A 21,739-nucleotide genomic window follows, 5' to 3' on the forward strand; every position below is an offset into this window, starting at 1 on the left:
GTGACAGCGTCCCTCCGGTTTCACTGCCTGGCCCCAGGGGACCGGAACTCAGCAGTCCTATCCCAGTCGCCTGGCAGGACAGGGGTGGGGGCGGGAGCTCTCCCAGGATGGTGGCCTGGACCGAGTCAGGCCCGTGTGTGACCCGGCGAGGCGAGGGTCCAACCTCCCTGCCCGTCCTGGGGGGGTGGGAGCAGCATCGGCCCCTCAGGGCCGGCCTGCAGACAGGACAGGCGCACGGGGCTGAGCTCAGGGGGCCCCGACAGACACATGGACGCCTCCGTCCCCAGCGCGGGCAGCAGCAAGGGCGAAAGTGCCTCTCCTGCCTTCCTGCTCTGACCTCCCCTCCCTCTTCCCAGACCCGAGCCTCATCACTTACTGACCGCACATTGCTTTACGCTGTTTTCCATCAGCCGGATGAGCCCTCGGTGAGATGAACCAGCATAAATAAATGAAGACACTCGATAAACCTCGGCATGCAGGACCTCACATCAATCACAGCCCTGTGCCCCGCCCCGGCCCCCAGCCCCCAACCCCTGCCCTCGGAGAAGACAGTCGCGGTCAGCACTGTCCCCACCGCTCTCGGACCCGGCTGCCCGACCTCGCGATTCCAGCTGGGAAACGTCAGCAGCCCTGGTGATTTACTCCCCACGGAGGCTGGGGGGCTGCGGACGGTGGGCGAGGACAGGCATCCTCCTCCCAGCAGTGAGGAAGGCTTGGGGAGGCAGCCCACCCCGTCCCGGTGAGCTGTCCCAGCCATCTGTCCCCACCAGACACACTGCAATAAGCCCGGGAGCCTGGGCCCTGGAAGTGCCCATCACCAGGCTGGGGGCGGTGCCCGGCCTTGACCAGGGGAAGGGCTCCCTGTCTCGCTGCACACAGGCCCCGAGAGCCTGGCTGCAGGTCTGTGCACCCCTGGCCCTCGGCGGGAGGCCCAGCCCTCAGGTGGACAGATGGTGGACAGGTAGCTGGTGGGCACTTTAAGGCAGCTGGAAAAGCAGGCCCGTTTCTGTTTCCCCAGAGAAGTCATTGCAAACCACGGGCCGATTCTCCACATGTTCCTCTCCCAGCACTGGCCCTGCAGGTCTCACCAAGGCAGAACCTTGTCCTGAGAGGAGTCAGGGCTTCGGGGATCTACCGCCGGCCAAGATCAGGACGGCAAGGACACTGCTGCCCAGATCCTGCCTCGACCCCTGTATGTGATACAGACGTGATGGTCGGCGCTCACGCAGCTGCTGTGAGCAGCAGAGAAGAGAACCGTGAGCAGCTCCTTGAAAAGAACTTCAAGGCTGCTCCACAGACCACCAGTCCAGGGGGTCGCAAAGAGTCGGACACAACTGAATGACGGAACTGAGACGAGGGCGCCCCGTGTCTGCAATGCTCTGGGTGCCTCACCCTCTCTGCCAGCACCCACCTCAGGGTCTGGCCTGAGCCCTGCAGGCACCGGACCCAGCGGGGGGTGAGGGGGGCCCGACTCAAGTAGCAGCCAAGGTCTCTGTCTGAGCCGACGCGTCCTCCAGGGAGGAGGAGAGGGTGGGCGTGGAGCCAGCATGAATGCTGGGCTTCCGCTGGGGCCACGGCTCACAAGGAGGTCAAGCGAGAGCCCGGAGGGGGCCCCTCCCCACCGCAGGGACACGGGGACAGGCAGAGTCTGCAGACCACGCCAGGCGCCCAGGCCGAGACGGCAGCTTTGGCCGGAGCCTCGCCCACCACGCTGGCCCCACGACAGCCTGGCCTCCGACACCCTGATCTCTTGGGAGCCCCTTTCTGCCTCTTACATTTTTAACAGCCGAATTCATGCTCTTCAGTTCCATCAGAATAGCAGCCAAGCAACCTTCAAATGACCCCTCCGTGCACTTCTCTGAGCTCGGAGAGGCCACGGGCTGATGGCTGGAGGGGAGAGAAAGGCTTTATTAAATATATATCTGCACCCAGCTGCGATTTTTCCACTCCACCGCGGGGACGCAGCCAGGCGCCCTGCAGACACCCCGGTTTCCTCCACCCAAAGCACCAGGACTCAGTGACTTTCTCAGCGCCCAGGGCCCCTCGTGGCTCCCTGACGTGTGCACCCCCTCCCCGCCCGCAGAGCCGAGCACCGTGTCTGGGGGTCCTGCCTGACCCTCCAGCCTCGGGTCTGCTCCCCTGGGGACGCCAGCTTGGGTGCCACCCCGTCTCTGGCGACTTCCCCGTGTTCAGTCCTGGAGTCCCAGGAGGGGCCACGGCTTCCTCCTCCCCACCCCCAGGCCCCCCCTGTCCTGGTGGCGACGACCCCCAGCACGCGGGCCCCGGGGGTCAGGGCCTCTGTCCACTGATGCGACCTTCGCCTGCTCAGGCAGGTTGCTAGGCCAGCCACACACCTCCAACCCTTGTGAAAGACCCACAGGATTCTCAAGTGATGACCCCTCACCCACGTCACCCCACAGTGGGGGGGGGGGGTGTGGCTTCAGCTGGTGGGAAAGGATGCACAGGACCAGGCCAGGCAGCAAGACAGGACCTCACAGCCGGGAGGAGAGGAGCAGGATGGGGTGGGGTGGGGGGAGCACCAGGAGGGGAGGAGCAGGACGGGGTGGGGTGGGGGGAGCACCAGGAGGGGAGGAGCAGGACGGGGTGGGGGGAGCACCAGGAGGGGAGGAGCAGGATGGGGTGGGGTGGGGTGGGGGAGCAGCAGGAGGGGAGGAGCAGGACGGGGTGGGGGGAGCACCAGGAGGGGAGGAGCAGGAGGAGGTGGGGTGGGGGAGCACCAGGAGGGGAGGAGCAGGACGGGATGGGGGGAGCACCAGGAGGGGAGGAGCAGGATGGGGTGGGGTGGGGGAGCACCAGGAGGGGAGGAGCAGGACGGGGTGGGGTGGGGTGGGGGAGCAGCAGGAGGGGAGGAGCAGGACGGGGTGGGGGGAGCACCAGGAGGGGAGGAGCAGGAGGAGGTGGGGTGGGGGAGCACCAGGAGGGGAGGAGCAGGACGGGATGGGGGGAGCACCAGGAGGGGAGGAGCAGGATGGGGTGGGGTGGGGTGGGGGAGCAGCAGGAGGGGAGGAGCAGGAGGAGGTGGGGTGGGGGAGCACCAGGAGGGGAGGAGCAGGAGGAGGTGGGGTGGGGGAGCACCAGGAGGGGAGGAGCAGGACGGGGTGGGGGAGCACCAGGAGGGGAGGAGCAGGACGGGGTGGGGTGGGGTGGGGGAGCAGCAGGAGGGGAGGAGCAGGAGGAGGTGGGGTGGGGGAGCACCAGGAGGGGAGGAGCAGGATGGGGTGGGGTGGGGGAGCACCAGGAGGGGAGGAGCAGGACGGGGTGGGGTGGGGTGGGGGAGCAGCAGGAGGGGAGGAGCAGGACGGGGTGGGGGGAGCACCAGGAGGGGAGGAGCAGGAGGAGGTGGGGTGGGGGAGCACCAGGAGGGGAGGAGCAGGACGGGATGGGGGGAGCACCAGGAGGGGAGGAGCAGGATGGGGTGGGGTGGGGTGGGGGAGCAGCAGGAGGGGAGGAGCAGGAGGAGGTGGGGTGGGGGAGCAGCAGGAGGGGAGGAGCAGGAGGAGGTGGGGTGGGGGAGCACCAGGAGGGGAGGAGCAGGATGGGGTGGGGTGGGGTGGGGGAGCAGCAGGAGGGGAGGAGCAGGAGGAGGTGGGGTGGGGGAGCACCAGGAGGGGAGGAGCAGGACGGGATGGGGGGAGCACCAGGAGGGGAGGAGCAGGACGGGATGGGGGGAGCACCAGGAGGGGAGGAGCAGGATGGGGTGGGGTGGGGTGGGGGAGCACCAGGAGGGGAGGAGCAGGACGGGATGGGGGGAGCACCAGGAGGGGAGGAGCAGGATGGGGTGGGGTGGGGTGGGGGAGCACCAGGAGGGGAGGAGCAGGACGGGGTGGGGGAGCACCAGGAGGGGAGGAGCAGGAGGAGGTGGGGTGGGGGAGCACCAGGAGGGGAGGAGCAGGATGGGGTGGGGGGAGCACCAGGAGGGGAGGAGCAGGATGGGGTGGGGTGGGGTGGGGGAGCAGCAGGAGGGGAGGAGCAGGACGGGGTGGGGGAGCACCAGGAGGGGAGGAGCAGGAGGAGGTGGGGTGGGGGAGCACCAGGAGGGGAGGAGCAGGATGGGGTGGGGTGGGGTGGGGGAGCAGCAGGAGGGGAGGAGCAAGACGGGGTGGGGGAGCACCAGGAGGGGAGGAGCAGGAGGAGGTGGGGTGGGGGAGCACCAGGAGGGGAGGAGCAGGACGGGATGGGGGGAGCACCAGGAGGGGAGGAGCAGGATGGGGTGGGGTGGGGGAGCACCAGGAGGGGAGGAGCAGGACGGGATGGGGGGAGCACCAGGAGGGGAGGAGCAGGATGGGGTGGGGTGGGGTGGGGGAGCACCAGGAGGGGAGGAGCAGGATGGGGTGGGGTGGGGTGGGGGAGCACCAGGAGGGGAGGAGCAGGACGGGATGGGGGGAGCACCAGGAGGGGAGGAGCAGGATGGGGTGGGGTGGGGTGGGGTGGGGGAGCAGCAGGAGGGGAGGAGCAAGACGGGGTGGGGGGGATGCTGCTGATCGCACAGCCCTGGGACATGTGTGGTGAAACGCCCGTCTCAGGGGGGAGCAGTGCACCGGGGGCCTGGGCCCCTCCCGGCAGCGGGCTAGGGGCACATGCTGCCTCCCCCAGAAAATGCCTGCCTTGATGCATACGGTCAACTACACAGCAACGGCTCTTGAACAAAAAATTGCAAAAGGAACTTCAAACCTCATTCCAAAAATAATATGAATTTTCATAAAGCAGCAATCCGTGTCTCGATGGATTATAAAAGCCTCCCCCACCCTCTCCTCCTGCTTGGCAGCGGGCACGGGATGCCCCTCGCCAGGGCTGAAGTGCCCACTCTGAGGCCTGGAGATGAAGCCGGGCAGACACGAGTCCGGTGAGGACCGTCACCCTGGTTCACAGAGGGCGTCTCCCGCCATGTCCTCACCTCAGGCAAGGAGCAGGGTGCTCGCGGAGTCCCTCATAAAGGGCACCCACCCACCATGAGGCTCGTCCCCCACACCGGGAGTCCGCCTCCAGCCGAGCAGGAGTCCCGGGGCCTGGTGGGGGGATGTGGCATCACGTCACTCACACGGACGGCGCATGCCCTCGGGGATCCGCCTGCAGGGACACCCAAAGGGAAGAAGTGTCCACCCCACCTGCTCCGCCCACAGGCTGGCATCTGTGGCCGTGAGTCCTGACACCGTGCAGCGGGCAGCCTCCAGGTCAGACATCCTCCATCAGAAGAGAGGGTCCCGGGGCCAGACTGAAGTGGCGGTCCCTCCTTACCCGGCCGGTGGCCAAGACCGGCCCTGGTTTCCGCAGACCACGCCAGATGTACACTTGTTACCGCGGTTGCCCCCTGGATCCGTGAGCTCCTCTTCCTTATGACAGAGGATGACCCAGCTTCTCCATTCTTCCGACCACTGGAAGGTCTCACGCATCCTGAGCGGCGCCAGCACCCACGTGGGCCAGGCTCCCCCGAGCTGACCCACACTGCTTCTCACTCTGCTTCAGACCAGACGCTCCAGAAATTATTGGGCCACGATTTCTGGTTCCTGCCAGTTAAGGGTCAGAAACCTGGAGACCGCTTTCAACTATAGACCAAGCACGGTGCTGGCCTTTTCATAAGCGCTCTCATATTTCATGCTCCTCAGGAAAGAAGGAGCATCCTTGTTTAAAATGCATACAAAGGAAATTGATGCACAGAGTCTGGGGTTTGAGGACAAACGGTGTGACCAGGACTTGAACCTGTGTCTGCTTGGCTCCAAAGGCAGGACTCTTGGAAGCACATCTGAGCCATCTCCAGACACCACACAACCACCAGGTTACTATCAACAACTGCCACCCAATCAGTTGCAGGAGGCAAGGAGTCCGTCATTGGGAAAATGCTGCTGGACGCGGTTAGGACACAGAGGTCTGTGCTCCACGCCCTGTTCCTACAGGACCTGAGTTCGAACTGTTTTGGTCCAAAGCCTCATGAGGCCGGGTGACTGAACAAGCCTCCCACATGGGTCCCAGGGGTTCCCTTCCCTGGGGAGTGGTAAACAGAGACCAGATCCCAGCATGCCCAGAGCATCTCCAGGGGGACACGTCCACTGACGGTCCCCAACTTCAGTGCAACTCAACAAAAGTAGCCCCGTGTCAGTCCCGGCAGTGGGAGCCTGGAGACGCTTTCAGTTCAGTTCAGTGGCTCAGTCATGTCCGACTCTTTGCAACCCCATGAACTGCAGCATGCCAGGCCTCCCTGTCCATCACCAACTCCCAAAGTCTACCCAAACTCATGTCCATTGAGTCGGTGATGCCATCCAACCATCTCATCCTCTGTTGTCCCCTTCTTCTCCTGCCTTCAATCTTCCCCAGCATCAGGGTCTTTTCAAATGAGTCAGCTCTCCGCATGAGGTGACCAAAGTATTGGAGTTTCAGATTCAACATCAGTCCTTCCAATGAACATTCAGGACTCATTTCCTTTAGGATGGGCTGGTTGGATCTCCTTGCAGTCCAAGAGACTCTCAAGCATCATCTCCAACACCACAGTTCAAAAGCATCAATTCTGCACTCAGCTTTCTTTATAGTCCAACTCTCACATCCATACATGACCACTGGAAAAACCATAGCCTTGACTAGACGGACCTTTGTTGACAAAGTAATGTCTGTGCTTTTTAATATGCTGTCTAGGAAAGGTCAACTTTCAAGGAGTAAGCATCTTTTAATTTCATGGCTGCAATCGCCATCTGCAGTGATTTTGGAGCCCCCCAAAAATAAAGTCAGCCACTGTTTCCACTGTTTCCTCATCTATTTGCCATGAAGTGATGGGACTGGATGCCATGATCTTAGTTTTCTGAAGGTTGAGCTTTAAGCCAACTTTTTGAATGACCTTAAATTTTAATGATTTTACACAGACCCACCTGCATCTGTCTCACGTCACACACACAGACGTACGTCAGGACAGACCCATGCCTCCCGTCAGTAGAGGCTCACTGCACACCGTCTCACATCGTGTGGCTGGATGAGATTTCTGCAAGGTCTCACGTATTTTGCCAAGTGCGTCCTGATTACTCTGATTCAGCGCAGAGGTTCACAGCCCTCACCAGACGGTTTGCTCAGCAAAGTCTCACGGGGCCTGCCCCCATCCCCAGGGTGCTCTGGGTGCTGCAGTCCGGGGTGGAGACGTCTCCCAGCTGGGGGGCGGGGGACGGATACATAAAACCGCTCAGAAAGTGATGGACATCTAGGCTGCACGTCACAGGGTGGGTTTATTCCTGGGGTCTCCACCAGTTTACATTCCCACCCACCGTGCAGGAGGGCTCCCTTTTCTCCACACCCTCTCCAGCACTTATTGTGTGGAGGAGTTTTTTGATGACAGCCATTCTGACCTGCGTGAGGTGCTACGGACGAGCCCAGAGGAGACCAGGGACGCGGGAAGGAGACCGCGGGGCGGCGTCCGCGTCCACATCCACGTGCAAGGCTACTGCAGGAGGCCTCTGCAGGAGCTCTCTGATCACTTTCAGCACCTGGCTTCTTTAAGGAGCTTCCAAACACGATAAGCACCTCACTCATCAAATGGCAGGTGGCACAGTCTTCACTGCCGGACCGCCTGGCCTAATGAACCTGTGTCTCACCAGCGGCAGGGACGGCCCGCGCATGCTAGGCTCGCCCCAAGCAGATCCACGTCTTGGGCTCCTGACGGCTGTGGGGGGCTCAGTGCCCATGAAGGGTGGGACTCAAGGGCGCGGCGGTGATGGGGGGAGGGTGGGGATCAGCAGGCAGAGCTCCATGCTTTTTAATTATCCACAGATCCCAGTGGAAAAGGCTGTACTTATGTTCTGTCCAAGTTGAGGGATGATGAATAATTTTTCTCTGTGTACTTGGCAGATTGGTACTTGCTTCAAAATTATGAGAATAATAAGACCTTGTCTTATGAAGTCTTTGCTCTGAGGAGTTCAAAACCTTCCAGAGATTGCCTTAGCTTATCTTGCCACACTGCTGTGCCAAAAAAACCCCAAGACTAAGGGGTCAGCCTCATGCGCCCGATCAGCTGGGGTAAACTGAGATGAGACGGAAAGCAATGCATCGGAAGGCTGCTGCCTTCCCCGGGCGTCCACGCAGGGAGGGGTTGCAGTCGCCCGATAAGACGGTGTCTGTCAGGGTGGACATCCTGAGGCGCAGCAGACGACCGCAGGCCCCAGCCCAGAGTCACACCCACTGCCGCTCACGTCACAGGCTGATGAGGCCCCAGGGACCCATGGTTCCTCCGACGCGTGGCCGGACCAGACTGGCCACGGAGGCCTTGCTGACCCTCCATGTTCAGCCGGCAGTGAGGACCTCCCGGCGGCAGGAAGGACGAGGCCTGTGGGACGCGGAACAGGGCCCTGCGTGGGCCTGGGCCTCAGTCCTGAGACCTCACAATGCAGGCGAGCACAATGGCAGGTGAGCCTCTGAACCCGGAGAGGCGCATCCGCCGTCTCATCCCCCACATTTCTGCTACCAGACTCATCCCCTTCTTCAGGAAGCACATCAGAGGAGGAGCAAACATGAAAAACACCTCGTGCCAACCCACACGGAACTTCAAAGTCTCACAAGAGAAGAAAACAGGGTCCACTTATTTCTAAAGAGAGCCTACTTACCCCCCAGATTCACTCCTTCCCTTTCTCCTTCTTAACAAAGACCATGAGTTGCCTCTGGGGCCAGCTGAGAGGAAGCAGATCCCCCCCCGAGCTGTCCTGCCCTGATCAGAGCTGGACTCCCGGATGGGACCCAGATGGCCATGCAGGACCCCAAGAAACAGCGCTGCCTGCAAAGAGGGGGCGAGAAGGGAGCGGCCGGCCCAGGACGCGGCTGCGCCTCCTCCCTCCTCCATCTCAGCTTCGCCCCACGAGCCAGGCTCAGAACCTCAGGGAGCCGGGAGGACGCGGGAGGGGCTCCGAGAGGCAGAGGGCCAGACACCCGGGGGGTCCCTTTCCCTTTCTGTCTCCTGAGCCTGCCCCATGGGGGCTCCACCCACGAAGCTAGTCTCAGCCATGGGGGGAAGCACCTAAAATGCCCAGAAAAAAACCCGCCTCTCTCTGGGCAACTGCGACATTGGCCCCTGTGTCCCAAAGGATTTGGGGGGGGGGGGGGAACCTTGCTTTTCTTTTTTTTTCCTCTTGCCATCTTCCCTGAAAACCACCCAGTCCTGTGCAACTTAGGAAGGAGTGGGCTGGATCTAAGACTCAGCAGAACCAGAACTTTCCAGCCAAAGAACTGGGGCTCAGGGGCCACTGGGGACCCCTGCAGGGAGCGGGCCCGAAGGAGCACTGACTCTGCGGGGGGCTGACCTGTAGCTGTGCAGGCAGCGGACGTGCCCAGGGAAGCGCGGCGAGGCTTTGAAAGCAGCCAAGGGAAGGACCGATGCTGAAGCTGAAACTCCAATCCTTTGGCCACCTGAGGCAAAGAACTGACTCATTGGAAAAGACCCTGATGCTGGGAAAGACTGAAGGCGGGAGAAGGGGACGACAGAGGATGAGGTGGTTGGATGGCATCACCGTCTCAAAGGACGTGGGTTTGGGTGGACTCCGGGAGTTGGTGATGGACAGAGAGGCCTGGCGTGCTGTGGTTCATGGGGTCGCAATGAGTTGGACACAACTGAGTGACTGAACGAAAGGCCCTGGTGAGAGCAGAGGTCTTGCTCTGGAACGTTTTCACATTTTTTCTCAAAAGGCAGCACCCTTCGCCCCATCACCCGTACCCCCACCTTGCCCAGCAGCCAGAGGAAGGTGAAGGTCACTCGTGGGCACCGTCCCCCACTGGATGGCAGCGGGTGTGACAGGCTGAGCAGCCCTCCCTGACAGACCCCTGGGTCTCCCCCAGCGCGTCCCGAAGGTCCCCGCCCCACCAGAGCTCGGGTTGCAAGGGCATTCGCAAGGGCCCGAGGGCGTGGGGTTGACGGCACCTCCCTGCCTCATCCCCCGGGCCTGATCCCAACTTGGAACTTCTGGTCTTTGGGTCGTTCCGAGGCAGCAAGTCAGAATCCTCTTTCTTTCACAACAAGAAGAAACAGTTTACACACAGCAGGCAGGAGACGTGAATGAGAGTTGTCTGTCTTCCCCGTGAATGGGGAGAGGACGAGAGAGGTGCAGACTTGTGCATGGAACGGTTCATGCTGGATCCACCGGAGTCAGACACGGCGGCCGGGGAGGGAGCTGGTCCACTGGGGCCCCGTGAGAGCGCTAAATCAGCGGCCTCGCAGACTCCTGACTTCAGTAAACCAGCAGGTGGGCGTGCCTAACACTGACATTTGAGTGAGACTGATTCACATGCGTCTCCCATCTTGGCCACAATCACCAACATCAGTGATCAACGTGACAAAGTGGGGGTGGGGAGAAGGCCTTCTTCCTTGAGTAGATGTCAGGCCTCCATCATCAGCTCCTCCTCCTGGTTGGGCAGGGAGTCTTCTTGTCCTGCACGGTCAAGCTAGGTCCACACATACTGTTTTTCATGTGTCCTGGGCCCTTCCCTGGTAGCTCAGACAGTAAAGCCTCCACCTGCAATGCAGGAGACCTGGGTTGGGAAGATCCCCTGGAGCAGGGCCTGGCAACCCACTCCAGTATTCTTGCCTGGAGAGTCCCATGGACGGAGGAGCCTGGTGGGCTAGTCTATGGGGTTGCAGAGTCGACTGAGTGACTACCACCCCCAGGAATCATGAGCTTGCTGAGCCCACTGTGCAGGATGTGGGGCTCACGCCATCACTGTGTCATTGTCCGGGGACACGTCCCGGGCGTCCAGTATTCTTGGGCTTCTCTTGTGGCTCAGCTGGTAAAGAATCCGCCTGCACTGCAGGAGACCTGGGTTCGACCCCTGAGTTGGGAAGATCCCCTGGGGAAGGGAACAGCTACCCACTCCAGTATTCTGCCTGGAGAACTCCATGGACCCTACAGTCCACAGGGTCAAAAAGACTCTACTGAGCGACTTTCACTTCACTCAAGCCTCTGCTGCACGGTTTATGGTTCTGTTCGTAAGCAAGCCTGTGTGGTTTTGTGGGTGAGCAAACCTGCTTTCTTGAGGGATCACCTACTTACAGGGGTCTCTGTATCTTTCTATTTACAATCACCCAGTGGGATTCACTATTTCATCACCTGTTTTGTCCCTTCACTCTGTCCCTGCCATTTAGACGCCAGTGTGTGTAACTACAAAGCGCCAATCAGAGCTGACCCGTCACAGGAGAAGCTGGGGGAGACGCCCTGGTTGCTTCCACCAGGAAATGAACTCTACTCGGCGACGGGGTGGGGGGGGGGGGCGGCATAACACACACACTTCAGAGGGATCCAATCGGGGGAGTTTGCCGGATGCACAAGGTAAGACGCCGTGGGGGCCGTGTGTGCCCCTACAGACAGCAGAGCAGCAGCTCGGCCTGAGAAACACGGCCCGTCAGGAGGGGATTGTCCTCAGGAACCAGGGTCCCGGCCACGGGCTCTGAGCACAGCGGGGGCGAGGGTCCTAGTGACCACGGCCTCATGGGGACCACTTGTAAGAAGCTGCCACCTGCTGAGGTTCTGCACCGGGCCAGGCGCTGTCCTTCCCACACGTTACACCATGAACCCTGAGGACACAGCTGGGCACGTAGGTACCACTGTCCCCACGTGACAGATGGGGAGACAGAGGCACGCAGGAGGTGGTGACCTGCCAGCAAGAAGCTCAGGCCAGAGTCCAGCTCCGCGAGGCCCCCCGCACACGCAGAGCCTGTCGGAACCTCCAGTGACCCCACGGGCGGGCTGAGCGAATCCTCCCCTCTCGTGGGTGAAGACGCGTGTGCGCAGTGAAGATGCCGACAGTGACTCCTCAGTCCTCATCCAGCGCCTCCTCCCCTGGAGTGGGTCCTGGGGGGACTCCTGCTCAGAGGGGGCCCGGGGTGAGGGGACATTTCCAACGCATGAGGCGGGGAGATTGAAGGTGAGGATTTCACAAAACTCAGATGGCTGCGGGTGGACCCTCTGCTCTTCGGAGGCTGGTCTGCCACTGGCTGGGGACATGGTCTGGAGAAGGAGGGACTCCAAGAGTGTGAGGCCGGGGGGTTTCTGGGGCTCCAGGACGCTGCCCTGGAGGCTTAAGCCCCAGCCACAGGCCCACCCACCCGTCCTGGGCCTCCAGGGGCAGGGGGGATGAGGCCCAGTCCTCTGTGGGGCACGCAACAGCCAGGCTCCCATCCAGGTCTCGGCAGGACGACTGTCTGAAGGCGCCTGGGACGGATTCCAGCCTGCAGGGCGATGCATCACGTCTTGGTCCACCACCGTGCCTGCCCTCTTGGATTATTAAGCGCTTTCAGTCCCTCCACATAACAGGTCGACCCAACGCACTGAAGTTTAAATAAAGCCGTAACTCACCTTAACCTGTCTCCCATTTAATCACACCAACACCTTGAATATTTCAAAAGGAGCACACATTAGCAGTTTTTAGACAAGGATGTGTGAAGGTCACGCGGATTTATCCCTGCAGCAGGATGATGGATGCGGCCCGACTGTCGTGAAGACACAGTACCCGCGGTGTGTGCGCCTGACGGGCTGTGTCCCCGGGGAGTCTGCGCGGCCCCCGCGAGCTGGGGTCCGCACCGGCTGCAGGGGCACAGACGTCCGTGGGGTCCTGTTCCCATCAGCGTTTTGTGAGGCGGTCACTCGTATCTCAATCACCCAGGCATGGGCGCAGCGAGCGGCAGCCCTGGAACCTCCCGGAGGAGGCAGGCAGGCCAGCAGCCACAGGAGGGCAGGGCCCAGGGACCCCATCCCCGCTGCGCCTAACAGCACCCCGTGGGGACCATCGCCGCTCGGGCATGGGGTCCCTGGACTCAGACTCAGTGTCCTAACGCGGGTGCCCCAACTGACACCCTCCGTTGCTTTGAATGAACATCCTAAACTGTGAGCTCTTCAGAGCCGGGACACAGTTTTATCTGCCTTATGTCCCTAGTATCTCCACATCTCCAGGGCCCAAGCCCGACATACGTCTGCTCAAGTGCTGCGCTCAGAGGCTCAGCTGTGCCCGACTCTTTGCAACCCCATGGGCTGCAGCCCGCCAGGCTCCTCTGTCCATGGGACTCTCCAGGCAAGAACATTGCAGTGGGTTGCCATTTCCTTCTCCAGGGGATCTTCCCGACGAGGGGTCAAACCTGCATCTCCTGCGTCTCCTACATTGGGAGGCTGATTCTTTACCCGCTGACCACCTGGGAAGCCCATGTTTGCTTAAGGGAAGACCTCAAATGCTACTTTGTCACAACCCTGTGTGACCCATCCTCTGGCACTCTGCCCTGAACACCTGCAAGACATCAAGCTAACTGTTGTCATTCCAGTGTTTAACAGTATATTCGCTAAAAACTTTTTAATTTTAAGATGCAGACTGTTTTTGGTGTGAAGTCTGTTCACTGCGTACAACACTCACTCGAGGTTCATGGGCCCAGCTCCACGCTGGTATTACTGCTGTTGCTATTCACGAGCGAGCGAGTGACCGTCGCGCAGTCGTGTCTGACTCCTTGCGACCCCATGGACTACACAGTCCACGGAACTCTCCAGGCCAGAATACTAGACTGGGGAGCCCTTCCCTTCTCCAGGGGATCTTGCCATCCCAGGGATCAAACCAGGGTCTCCCGCATTGCGGGCGGATTCTTTACCAGCTGAGCCGCAAGGGAAGCCCAAGAATATTGGAGTGGGCAGCCTAGCCCTTCTCCAGCGGATCTTCTTGACCCAGGAATTGAACTGAGGTCTCCTGCATTGCAGGCAGATTCTTTACCAGCTGAGCCAGACGTGTTGTTCAGTCACTAAGTCATGTCCAACTCTTTGCAACCCCATGGCCTGCAGCAGGCCAGACCTCCCTGTCCCTCACTATCTCCCAGAGTTTGCCCAAACTCCCGGAGTTTGCCTAGCACTGTGCTAGGTACAGATGATTTGAGGATAAGCATAAAATATCCCCATTAAGAAAAAAGAAAACTCTCACATAACCAACTTTTCAGCTTTAGGAACTAGAGAAAAGAACTAAAGCACAGAGTTAGCAGGGGGAAGAAAATAACAAAGGTAAGAAATAAATAAAACAGAAGCCCGAAAAATGATAAAGAGCCACACGACTAAGCCATTTCTCTGAAAAGTTAAACAAACCTGGTAAACCTTTAGCCAAATTTCCCAAGAAAAAAAGAGAGGATGAAAATTTAAACAAACAGAAGTGAAAGAGGTGTTATGACTGATACCACAAAAATACAAAGGATAAGAGATCACTATCGACAATTAAATGCCAACAAACGGGGTAACCAGAAGGTATGGGAACATTCCGAGAAACACACAACCTACCAAGAAGTGGAAAATCGACACAGACTGACCGTGAGAAGGATTGAACTAGTCACCAAAACCCTCCCAGTCATTACATCTGGAGTAAGTTTACTGAACACCTGGACCTGTGTTCATCAAACAATCTAAGCTGTGCCTTCAGGACGGGGGCCTTCACTTTCTACAAACGAGGAAACCATGGCCTGGGACACAGAGATGCCTCCGAGTGCCCATCAGCAAAGGGGCTGTGAGCCTAATCCAGGCCCTCCGGCTGCAAACCCACGTTCCCCGTCTCTGCTTGAAACGATGCTGTGAGGTGGGCGTGAGAGGCGCAGGGTCCGCAGGGCCGTCAGGCCCCCTCCCAGGTGTGAACGGCCCCGGGGTCAGCATAGAGCCTGCCCTGACCCAGGCAGGCGGCACAGCGGTCCGGGTGGCGTCAGGGACCCGCCCGCAGCAGCACTGCCATCCTCTGCCCTCGGGGGTGCCGTGGAGCCCTGCAGCTGTCTCCATCTGTCCAATCAAAATGGAACACAGTGAACGACCCCGGGGCCGGCGGCAGAGCTGGTCCCCTATATAAACATGAGCATCGGTGCCCAGGCCCGCTCCAGGACAGTCTTACAGGACGGCCGTGCCTCCCAGGGAGAATGCGACGTCCCCGGTCACGGTCAGAGCTGAAGGCCGCCCCGCAGCCTGGAGAGACGGTCAGGGGCCAGCTGGCCATGCCCTCAGCAGCATCCGGGGGCAGGACGGGGAGTGTCCACCACAAGCCAAGTTGTCTCCCCCCACCCCACTGGTCGCAGGTTCCTGGCCCCTGAGCAGCTCTTCTTGGGGGCACCCAGCCTCCCCACACAGCCAGCACGCAAGCACCATTGAGACGGCACCAAATGACAAGGGAGAGGCAATTCCGACATAACCGTTTTCCACACGCTTATTAAGCATAAGACACAACAGGGCGTGAATTATTGTGCAAGAACTCCTGCCTCGAAGCAATTTTAGACACGGAAGTTGGAGGATTCATCATTATCATATATGCAGTCCTATTTTTCTTTTTGCACGCTATAAAAAAAAAATCCTGTCTAAATCTCCTAAACCCATCATGGCTACATCAAAAAGTAGATGGGCCATCAGCTTCGACAGCTGAAAATAAGGCAGCTGCTGGGCGGGAACAGCGCTCACGAGCTCCTCTCTCCAGATTCTGTTACTGGAGAGGATGATAAATATCCTGTTTCTTATCGCACTTAAAAAACAAGGCTGGAGAAGGAAGCCACTGTACAAGGCCCTACAGGTGGGGTACCAGGGGGCAGGGGCGCCGGGCAGACATGGTCCAAGGGGCCGGCGTGGCCTCCACGGTGCATACAGGCTTCACGTCCCTGCATCTGCTCATGACCCTGCGGAGCCCTTCCCCGGGCCAGGCACCAGCCCCCTGGCCCTAGGGGACTCCCTCACGCCCCAAGGGCCCGTCACATCCCACCGTGTGCGGGGAGCTCCACCAAGACCCAGGGCTCAGTGCCTGCCAAGCGTCCTGGCCTCCTGTCAGCTCTGACATCTAGCTAGTCAGAGGCGATAGAGCTAGAAGGCAGGGAAAGCACGGATCCACACGGCTGACCCGCTGCACACCCTCCAGCTCTGGGGGAGGGCAGGCCTCAGGCAGTCACTGACTTCCCTGCAGCCACGGGTCCGGGGCTCACCCACGCCACACCAGCCCCTCCGGGCCAGGCCGCTGAGTGGTTCTCCCTTCAGCCTGAGCGGCTCGTGGCCTGTGGTGACAGGACGCAGGCTGACGTCCCCTGCCTTGGCCCCTCTGAACTGCTGCTCACAGCCCGCCCCCGGGGCAAGCGCCTCCCACACGAGACAGTCGGGGCGCAGACGGGGACGCTTCCTGGTGCACCTGAGCCAGGAGGGCCGTGGCGATGGGGGCTTCCTAGGACGTGCGTGGGACTCGGGTCAGTCCCGGCCCATCTCTCTAATGTTGGCTGTGTACACAGCACCCCCGCTCCCCCTAACTGAGGAGGTTAGTGACGAAGGACAGCAGTGGTCCCTGCTAACCCCGTGAAGACACCTGAGAGCCAGGGCAGGATTCTGGGGCCCAGGAGGCCCCCCCCACGCATGGCCCTCTCCCCCACAGGCCGGTCCTGGGAGGGCAGCAGCGGCTCCAGGCTGGCAGAGGGCAGGGACAGCTCTCAGCCCCAGTTGGGGGCTCATCAGCTGAGCAGAGAGCGCAGCTATGCTGGAGAAGTCCAAGTCACCCCTACACGGCCCAGCATGTGGATCCCAGGTCAAAGGGGCCAGGGCTCCACCCCTGGAACACCCCCCCCCCCCCCGCCCCCGCCCCTGCAACTGCAGCCCCTCTGGATGCCCCCGCCTCAGGTGGGAAAGCCCGGCCCTGTTCTGATGAAGCCACAGATGCCCCCGACCCCCTCCTGCCCAATGTCCCTCCAGGCTTGGTAACCTGGGGAGACTTTATGGGGGTGTCCCAAGATCAGATCTGTTGCCCCTGGAGGTGTGCAAGGCCCAAGGACAGCAACCACGCTGGCCAGCGGGGCTCTGCAATCTGACACCCTCTGACTGGTCTCTGGCCTGGGTCTGCTCCGCCGGGACTGGGCTTTCTTGTGGGGGTCTTCCCTGTCCCAGCCCTGCACTCAGGAGTGATGCGGGTCTCAGGAGACAGAAGGGTCACCTGGCTCGCTGGGGCACTGCCAGCGGGCAGAGCAAAGGGACCAGTGAGCTCTGGTGTTGCCAACACTGACGCCTGGTGAAAGCGACTCAGCTGACAGCCGGCCAGGTGCTGAGAACCTGCTGTCCTCCTGGAACCTTCCGGGCTCTGATATCCAGATCACGGGAGCTGGCCCCCCTCCTGCTGACCCTGGGGTGGGAGTTGGGGGAAGGGGGTCACGCTGAGCCCTGGACACAACGGCTCAGGAAGGAACACGTTCTGAGTGCAGCCAGACCCAGGGAACGCGTTCTATTCTCATGTGAAACCTGGAAAATCATCATTTCATCATCTTTCCATCCGGATACCTAAGTGTAGGAGCCCCAGCCAAGCCAAGCAGCCTGGCGCTGCCCTGCTGGTGGTGTGAGAACGTCTCCTCTTACCCACCCTGGGCCCAGGCAGCCGGTGTGCGGGCCAGGAAGTCTGGCTTTTATTCCTGTCTAGGGGAGTCCGGCTGCAGAATCACCAGAGATGCCCACACAGAACACAGCCAGGGGCGGGGGGGGGGGGGGGGGGGGTGGTACTCAGAAGTCCTGTCCTGTCCTGCCTCTACCCGTGGCCCAGCAACCGTTCACCAGACACTCGTCTCCCTGGTTTCTCCCCGTGAAACCCTCCCCTCCCGACGCTCAGGAGCCTCGTGCCCAGCCCATCCTGGGTCCTGCTTTGCTCTCGGGTACTCTGTACCCACGTAATTAAATCTGATTTTCTCCTGTCGTCTGTCTCAGGTTAATCCTTACATCAGACAGAAGAAACCAGAAAAGGGACAGAGAAGATTTTACCTTTCCCAACACATGATCTCTGATCTTTTCCAATTTTAAACTATTTTAAAATGGACTGACCTGCATGTGTTCCTATTAAGATGACCATTAACGGCCACACACACTTAGGGTCCTAAGTGTGCTACAGGATAAATTAATTTACTCCCGCAAAGAGCTGTGAAGGCATCCAGGTCTCATGGGAGGTAACCGAGGCGTCCCCGGGGAAACGCCGTGACTGGCGCTGGGCCGGGCCTGCGCCCCAGAACCCTGTGCGGGGGGACCCTCACTGTCTCTGCCCGGCCCTGCGGAAGGGGCACATCTCCTGCAGTCCTGCTGGACCCCAGCAGGCTCAGGACACGCTGGCCGAGCTGCCACGCAGGCAAAGGGCTGTCTGAGGAGCCTCTGCACAAGACTCGGGTGGGAAGACGCGAGGCTGACCAAGGGGCTGGAGTCCCGGGAGGCACCTCGGAGGAGAGGTGACAGCCAGACTCGGTCTCAGAGGACGGGCCGGGGACACCAGGGGAGGTGGACCTGGGAGAGACCGGCGGGGGGGGGGAGGGGGGCAGCTGCCGTGACTGGGTGACGGTGACGCTGGAAACCCCGGGTCACCGCGTGTCCGAGTCAGGACTGCTGGACGCGGGGGCGCCCCTCCTGGGTGCAGTGCGTCTGGGTGTCGCCCTGCTGTGGCCGCGTGGACGGTCCCAAGCAGGGCTCAAGTCCACCTCGGGCTGGAGCCGCCAGGGAGCAAGCTCCAGGTTTTGAGTTTTGAGGACCGAGGGCCTGTAGCCCACCTCCCCTCTGCCTTTACTCTGGGGTCCTATGTGGCCCGCGGACCGGAGGGGCCCTCTGCTGAGAGCAGGAGGGCCGGCCCGGGCCTCATCCCAGCACCAATCCATGCAGAGTCCACAGGGTTCAGTGTGAGCCAGGTGCCGCTGCTGGTCCTCCAGCGTCCAGTCAGGGGACAGCGCGCAGGGCCAGCCTCGCTGAAGTGAACGCGCCCGCCCCACGGAGGGGGACCGGGCTCGGGGCCTCAGGGCGCCCGGGGGACGGGGGGGTTCACCGACAACCTGGGACTTAGCGGGACGGCGTCCGGGTGACCGATGCAGGCCGTGACCGCGCGGTGACAAGGGAGCCGTCAGCCTCACAGCGCAGGACCCCGGGGCACGTAGCGCCCAGGGACGGGGCCTCGGCCGGCGGAGACCCGGGGCACCGGCAGCGTCAGCGCCCCACAGAAACGGGAAGACGGGGCGGAGCCCCAGGGAGGACGCCCGCCGCCCCGCTGCTTTTATTCCATTTAATCTCGCGAGAAGACGGCGTCGACGTCAAGGAAACAAATCACAGGGAAACGCCCAACGCCTCTCAGAGCTGGAGGAGGGAGCGCGCCCCGCTCGGCCCGGGCACGTGTCCGTCTCCGGGGCAGAGACGGAAGGGCGCAGAGGTCGGCGGGCAGAGGCGCTGTCACTGTTCACGGGCGCCCGCGTCCGCCGGGGCTCTGCCTGGAAAGCCTGGGCCCCACACGCCGCGGCCGGGGCCGACGCAGCCCGGCGCTCACAGCAGGATGTGGTACTTAAGCGCCCGGGGCACGCGGTTGATGACGAGCCGCCCGTCGTAGCTGAGGGAGGCGAAGAGCCAGGGGTCGGCCGAGGACCAGTCCACGGCGTACACGCTGTCCTCGTGCTCCTCGTAGGTGGCGATGACGCTGTCCTGCGGGGGCTCCTGGCTCCTGCAAGGCACCGACACCCGTGAGAGGCGGGCGCCCTGCCCCCAGCCTCGAGGGGCAGGGGGAGGGGGCGGCGGTCTGCTGCCCGACACCTCCTCCCGGAGGCAGAGCCCAGGGCCACCCCAGAGCGGTCTCAGGGCCGTGGGGGGCCGTCTACTGCCCGATGCCTCCGAGCCCAGGGCCACCCCAGAGCGGTCTCAGGGCCGTGGGGGGCCGTCTACTGCCCGATGCCTCCGAGCCCAGGGCCACCCCAGAGCGGTCTCAGGGCCGTGGGGGGCCGTCTACTGCCCGATGCCTCCGAGCCCAGGGCCACCCCAGAGCGGTCTCAGGGCCGTGGGGGGCCGTCTACTGCCTGATGCCTCCGAGCCAAGGGCCACCCCAGAGCGGTCTCAGGGCCATGAGGGGCCGTCTACTGCCTGATGCCTCCGAGCCCAGGGCCACCCCAGAGCGGTCTCAGGGCCATGACGGGCCGTCTACTGCCTGATGCCTCCGAGCCCAGGGCCACCCCAGAGCGGTCTCAGGGCCGTGGGGGGCCGTCTACTGCCTGATGCCTCCGAGCCCAGGGCCACCCCAGAGCGGTCTCAGGGCCATGACGGGCCGTCTACTGCCTGATGCCTCCGAGCCCAGGGCCACCCCAGAGCGGTCTCAGGGCCGTGGGGGGCCGTCTACTGCCTGATGCCTCCGAGCCCAGGGCCACCCCCAGAGGGGTCTCAGGGCCGTGGGGGGCCGTCTACTGCCTAATGCCTCCGAGGCCAGGGCCACCCCAGAGGGGTCTCAGGGCCATGACGGGCCGTCTACTGCCTGATGCCTCCGAGCCCAGGGCCACCCCAGAGCGGTCTCAGGGCCGTGGGGGGCCGTCTACTGCCTGATGCCTCTGAGCCCAGGGCCACCCCAGAGGGGTCTCAGGGCCGTGGGGGAACGTCTACTGCCTGATGCCTCCGAGCCCAGGGCCACCCCCAGAGGGGTCTCAGGGCCATGAGGGGCCGTCTACTGCCTGATGCCTCCGAGCCCAGGGCCACCCCAGAGCGGTCTCAGGGCCGTGGGGGGCCGTCTACTGCCTGATGCCTCTGAGCCCAGGGCCACCCCAGAGGGGTCTCAGGGCCGTGGGGGGCCGTCTACTGCCCGATGCCTCCGAGCCCAGGGCCACCCCCAGAGGGGTCTCAGGGCCATGAGGGGCCGTCTACTGCCTGATGCCTCCGAGCCCAGGGCCACCCCAGAGCGGTCTCAGGGCCGTGGGGGAACGTCTACTGCCTGATGCCTCCGAGCCCAGGGCCACCCCAGAGGGGTCTCAGGGCCGTGGGGGGCCGTCTACTGCCTGATGCCTCCGAGCCCAGGGCCACCCCAGAGGGGTCTCAGGGCCGTGGGGGAACGTCTACTGCCTGATGCCTCCGAGCCCAGGGCCACCCCAGAGGGGTCTCAGGGCCGTGGGGGGCCGTCTACTGCCTGATGCCTCCGAGCCCAGGGCCACCCCAGAGCGGTCTCAGGGCCATGAGGGGCCGTCTACTGCCTGATGCCTCCGAGCCCAGGGCCACCCCAGAGCGGTCTCAGGGCCGTGGGGGGCCGTCTACTGCCTGATGCCTCTGAGCCCAGGGCCACCCCAGAGGGGTCTCAGGGCCATGGGGGAACGTCTACTGCCTGATGCCTCCGAGCCCAGGGCCACCCCAGAGGGGTCTCAGGGCCGTGGGGGGCCGTCTACTGCCTAATGCCTCCGAGGCCAGGGCCACCCCAGAGGGGTCTCAGGGCCGTGGGGGGCCGTCTACTGCCTGATGCCTCCGAGCCAAGGGCCACCCCAGAGCGGTCTCAGGGCCGTGGGGGGCCGTCTACTGCCTGATGCCTCTGAGCCCAGGGCCACCCCAGAGGGGTCTCAGGGCCGTGGGGGAACGTCTACTGCCTGATGCCTCCGAGCCCAGGGCCACCCCCAGAGGGGTCTCAGGGCCATGAGGGGCCGTCTACTGCCTGATGCCTCCGAGCCAAGGGCCACCCCAGAGCGGTCTCAGGGCCGTGAGGGGCCGTCTACTGCCTGATGCCTCTGAGCCCAGGGCCACCCCAGAGGGGTCTCAGGGCCGTGGGGGAACGTCTACTGCCTGATGCCTCCGAGCCCAGGGCCACCCCAGAGGGGTCTCAGGGCCGTGGGGGGCCGTCTACTGCCTGATGCCTCCGAGGCCAGGGCCACCCCAGAGGGGTCTCAGGGCCGTGGGGGGCCGTCTACTGCCTGATGCCTCCGAGCCCAGGGCCACCCCCAGAGGGGTCTCAGGGCCATGAGGGGCCGTCTACTGCCCAACACCTCCTCCTGGGGGCAGGAGCC

General features: G+C 62.3%; 1 protein-coding gene across 3 annotated transcripts in view; it reads right to left on the reverse strand.

Annotated features, from left to right (window-relative positions):
- The window catches only part of EIPR1 (EARP complex and GARP complex interacting protein 1), a 101,316-nt gene that overhangs the window by 15,229 nt on the left and 64,348 nt on the right, over nucleotides 1-21,739 (reverse strand). The window contains exon 7 of one of the 3 annotated variants that reach the window (XM_061163252.1): nucleotides 18,976-19,437. The exons of 1 other annotated variant lie outside the window; for it this stretch is intronic. In XM_061163252.1, coding sequence (XP_061019235.1) covers nucleotides 19,263-19,437 — 175 coding nt within the window. In that variant the 3' untranslated portion in view covers nucleotides 18,976-19,262. Of the gene's footprint in view, nucleotides 1-18,975; nucleotides 19,438-21,739 lie in introns of those variants that run through there. One more of the 3 variants, XM_061163250.1, reaches the window with a different exon arrangement.

The sequence above is a fragment of the Dama dama genome, chromosome 16 (genome assembly GCF_033118175.1).
Source record: "Dama dama isolate Ldn47 chromosome 16, ASM3311817v1, whole genome shotgun sequence".
NCBI classification, from domain to species: Eukaryota; Metazoa; Chordata; class Mammalia; order Artiodactyla; family Cervidae; genus Dama; species Dama dama.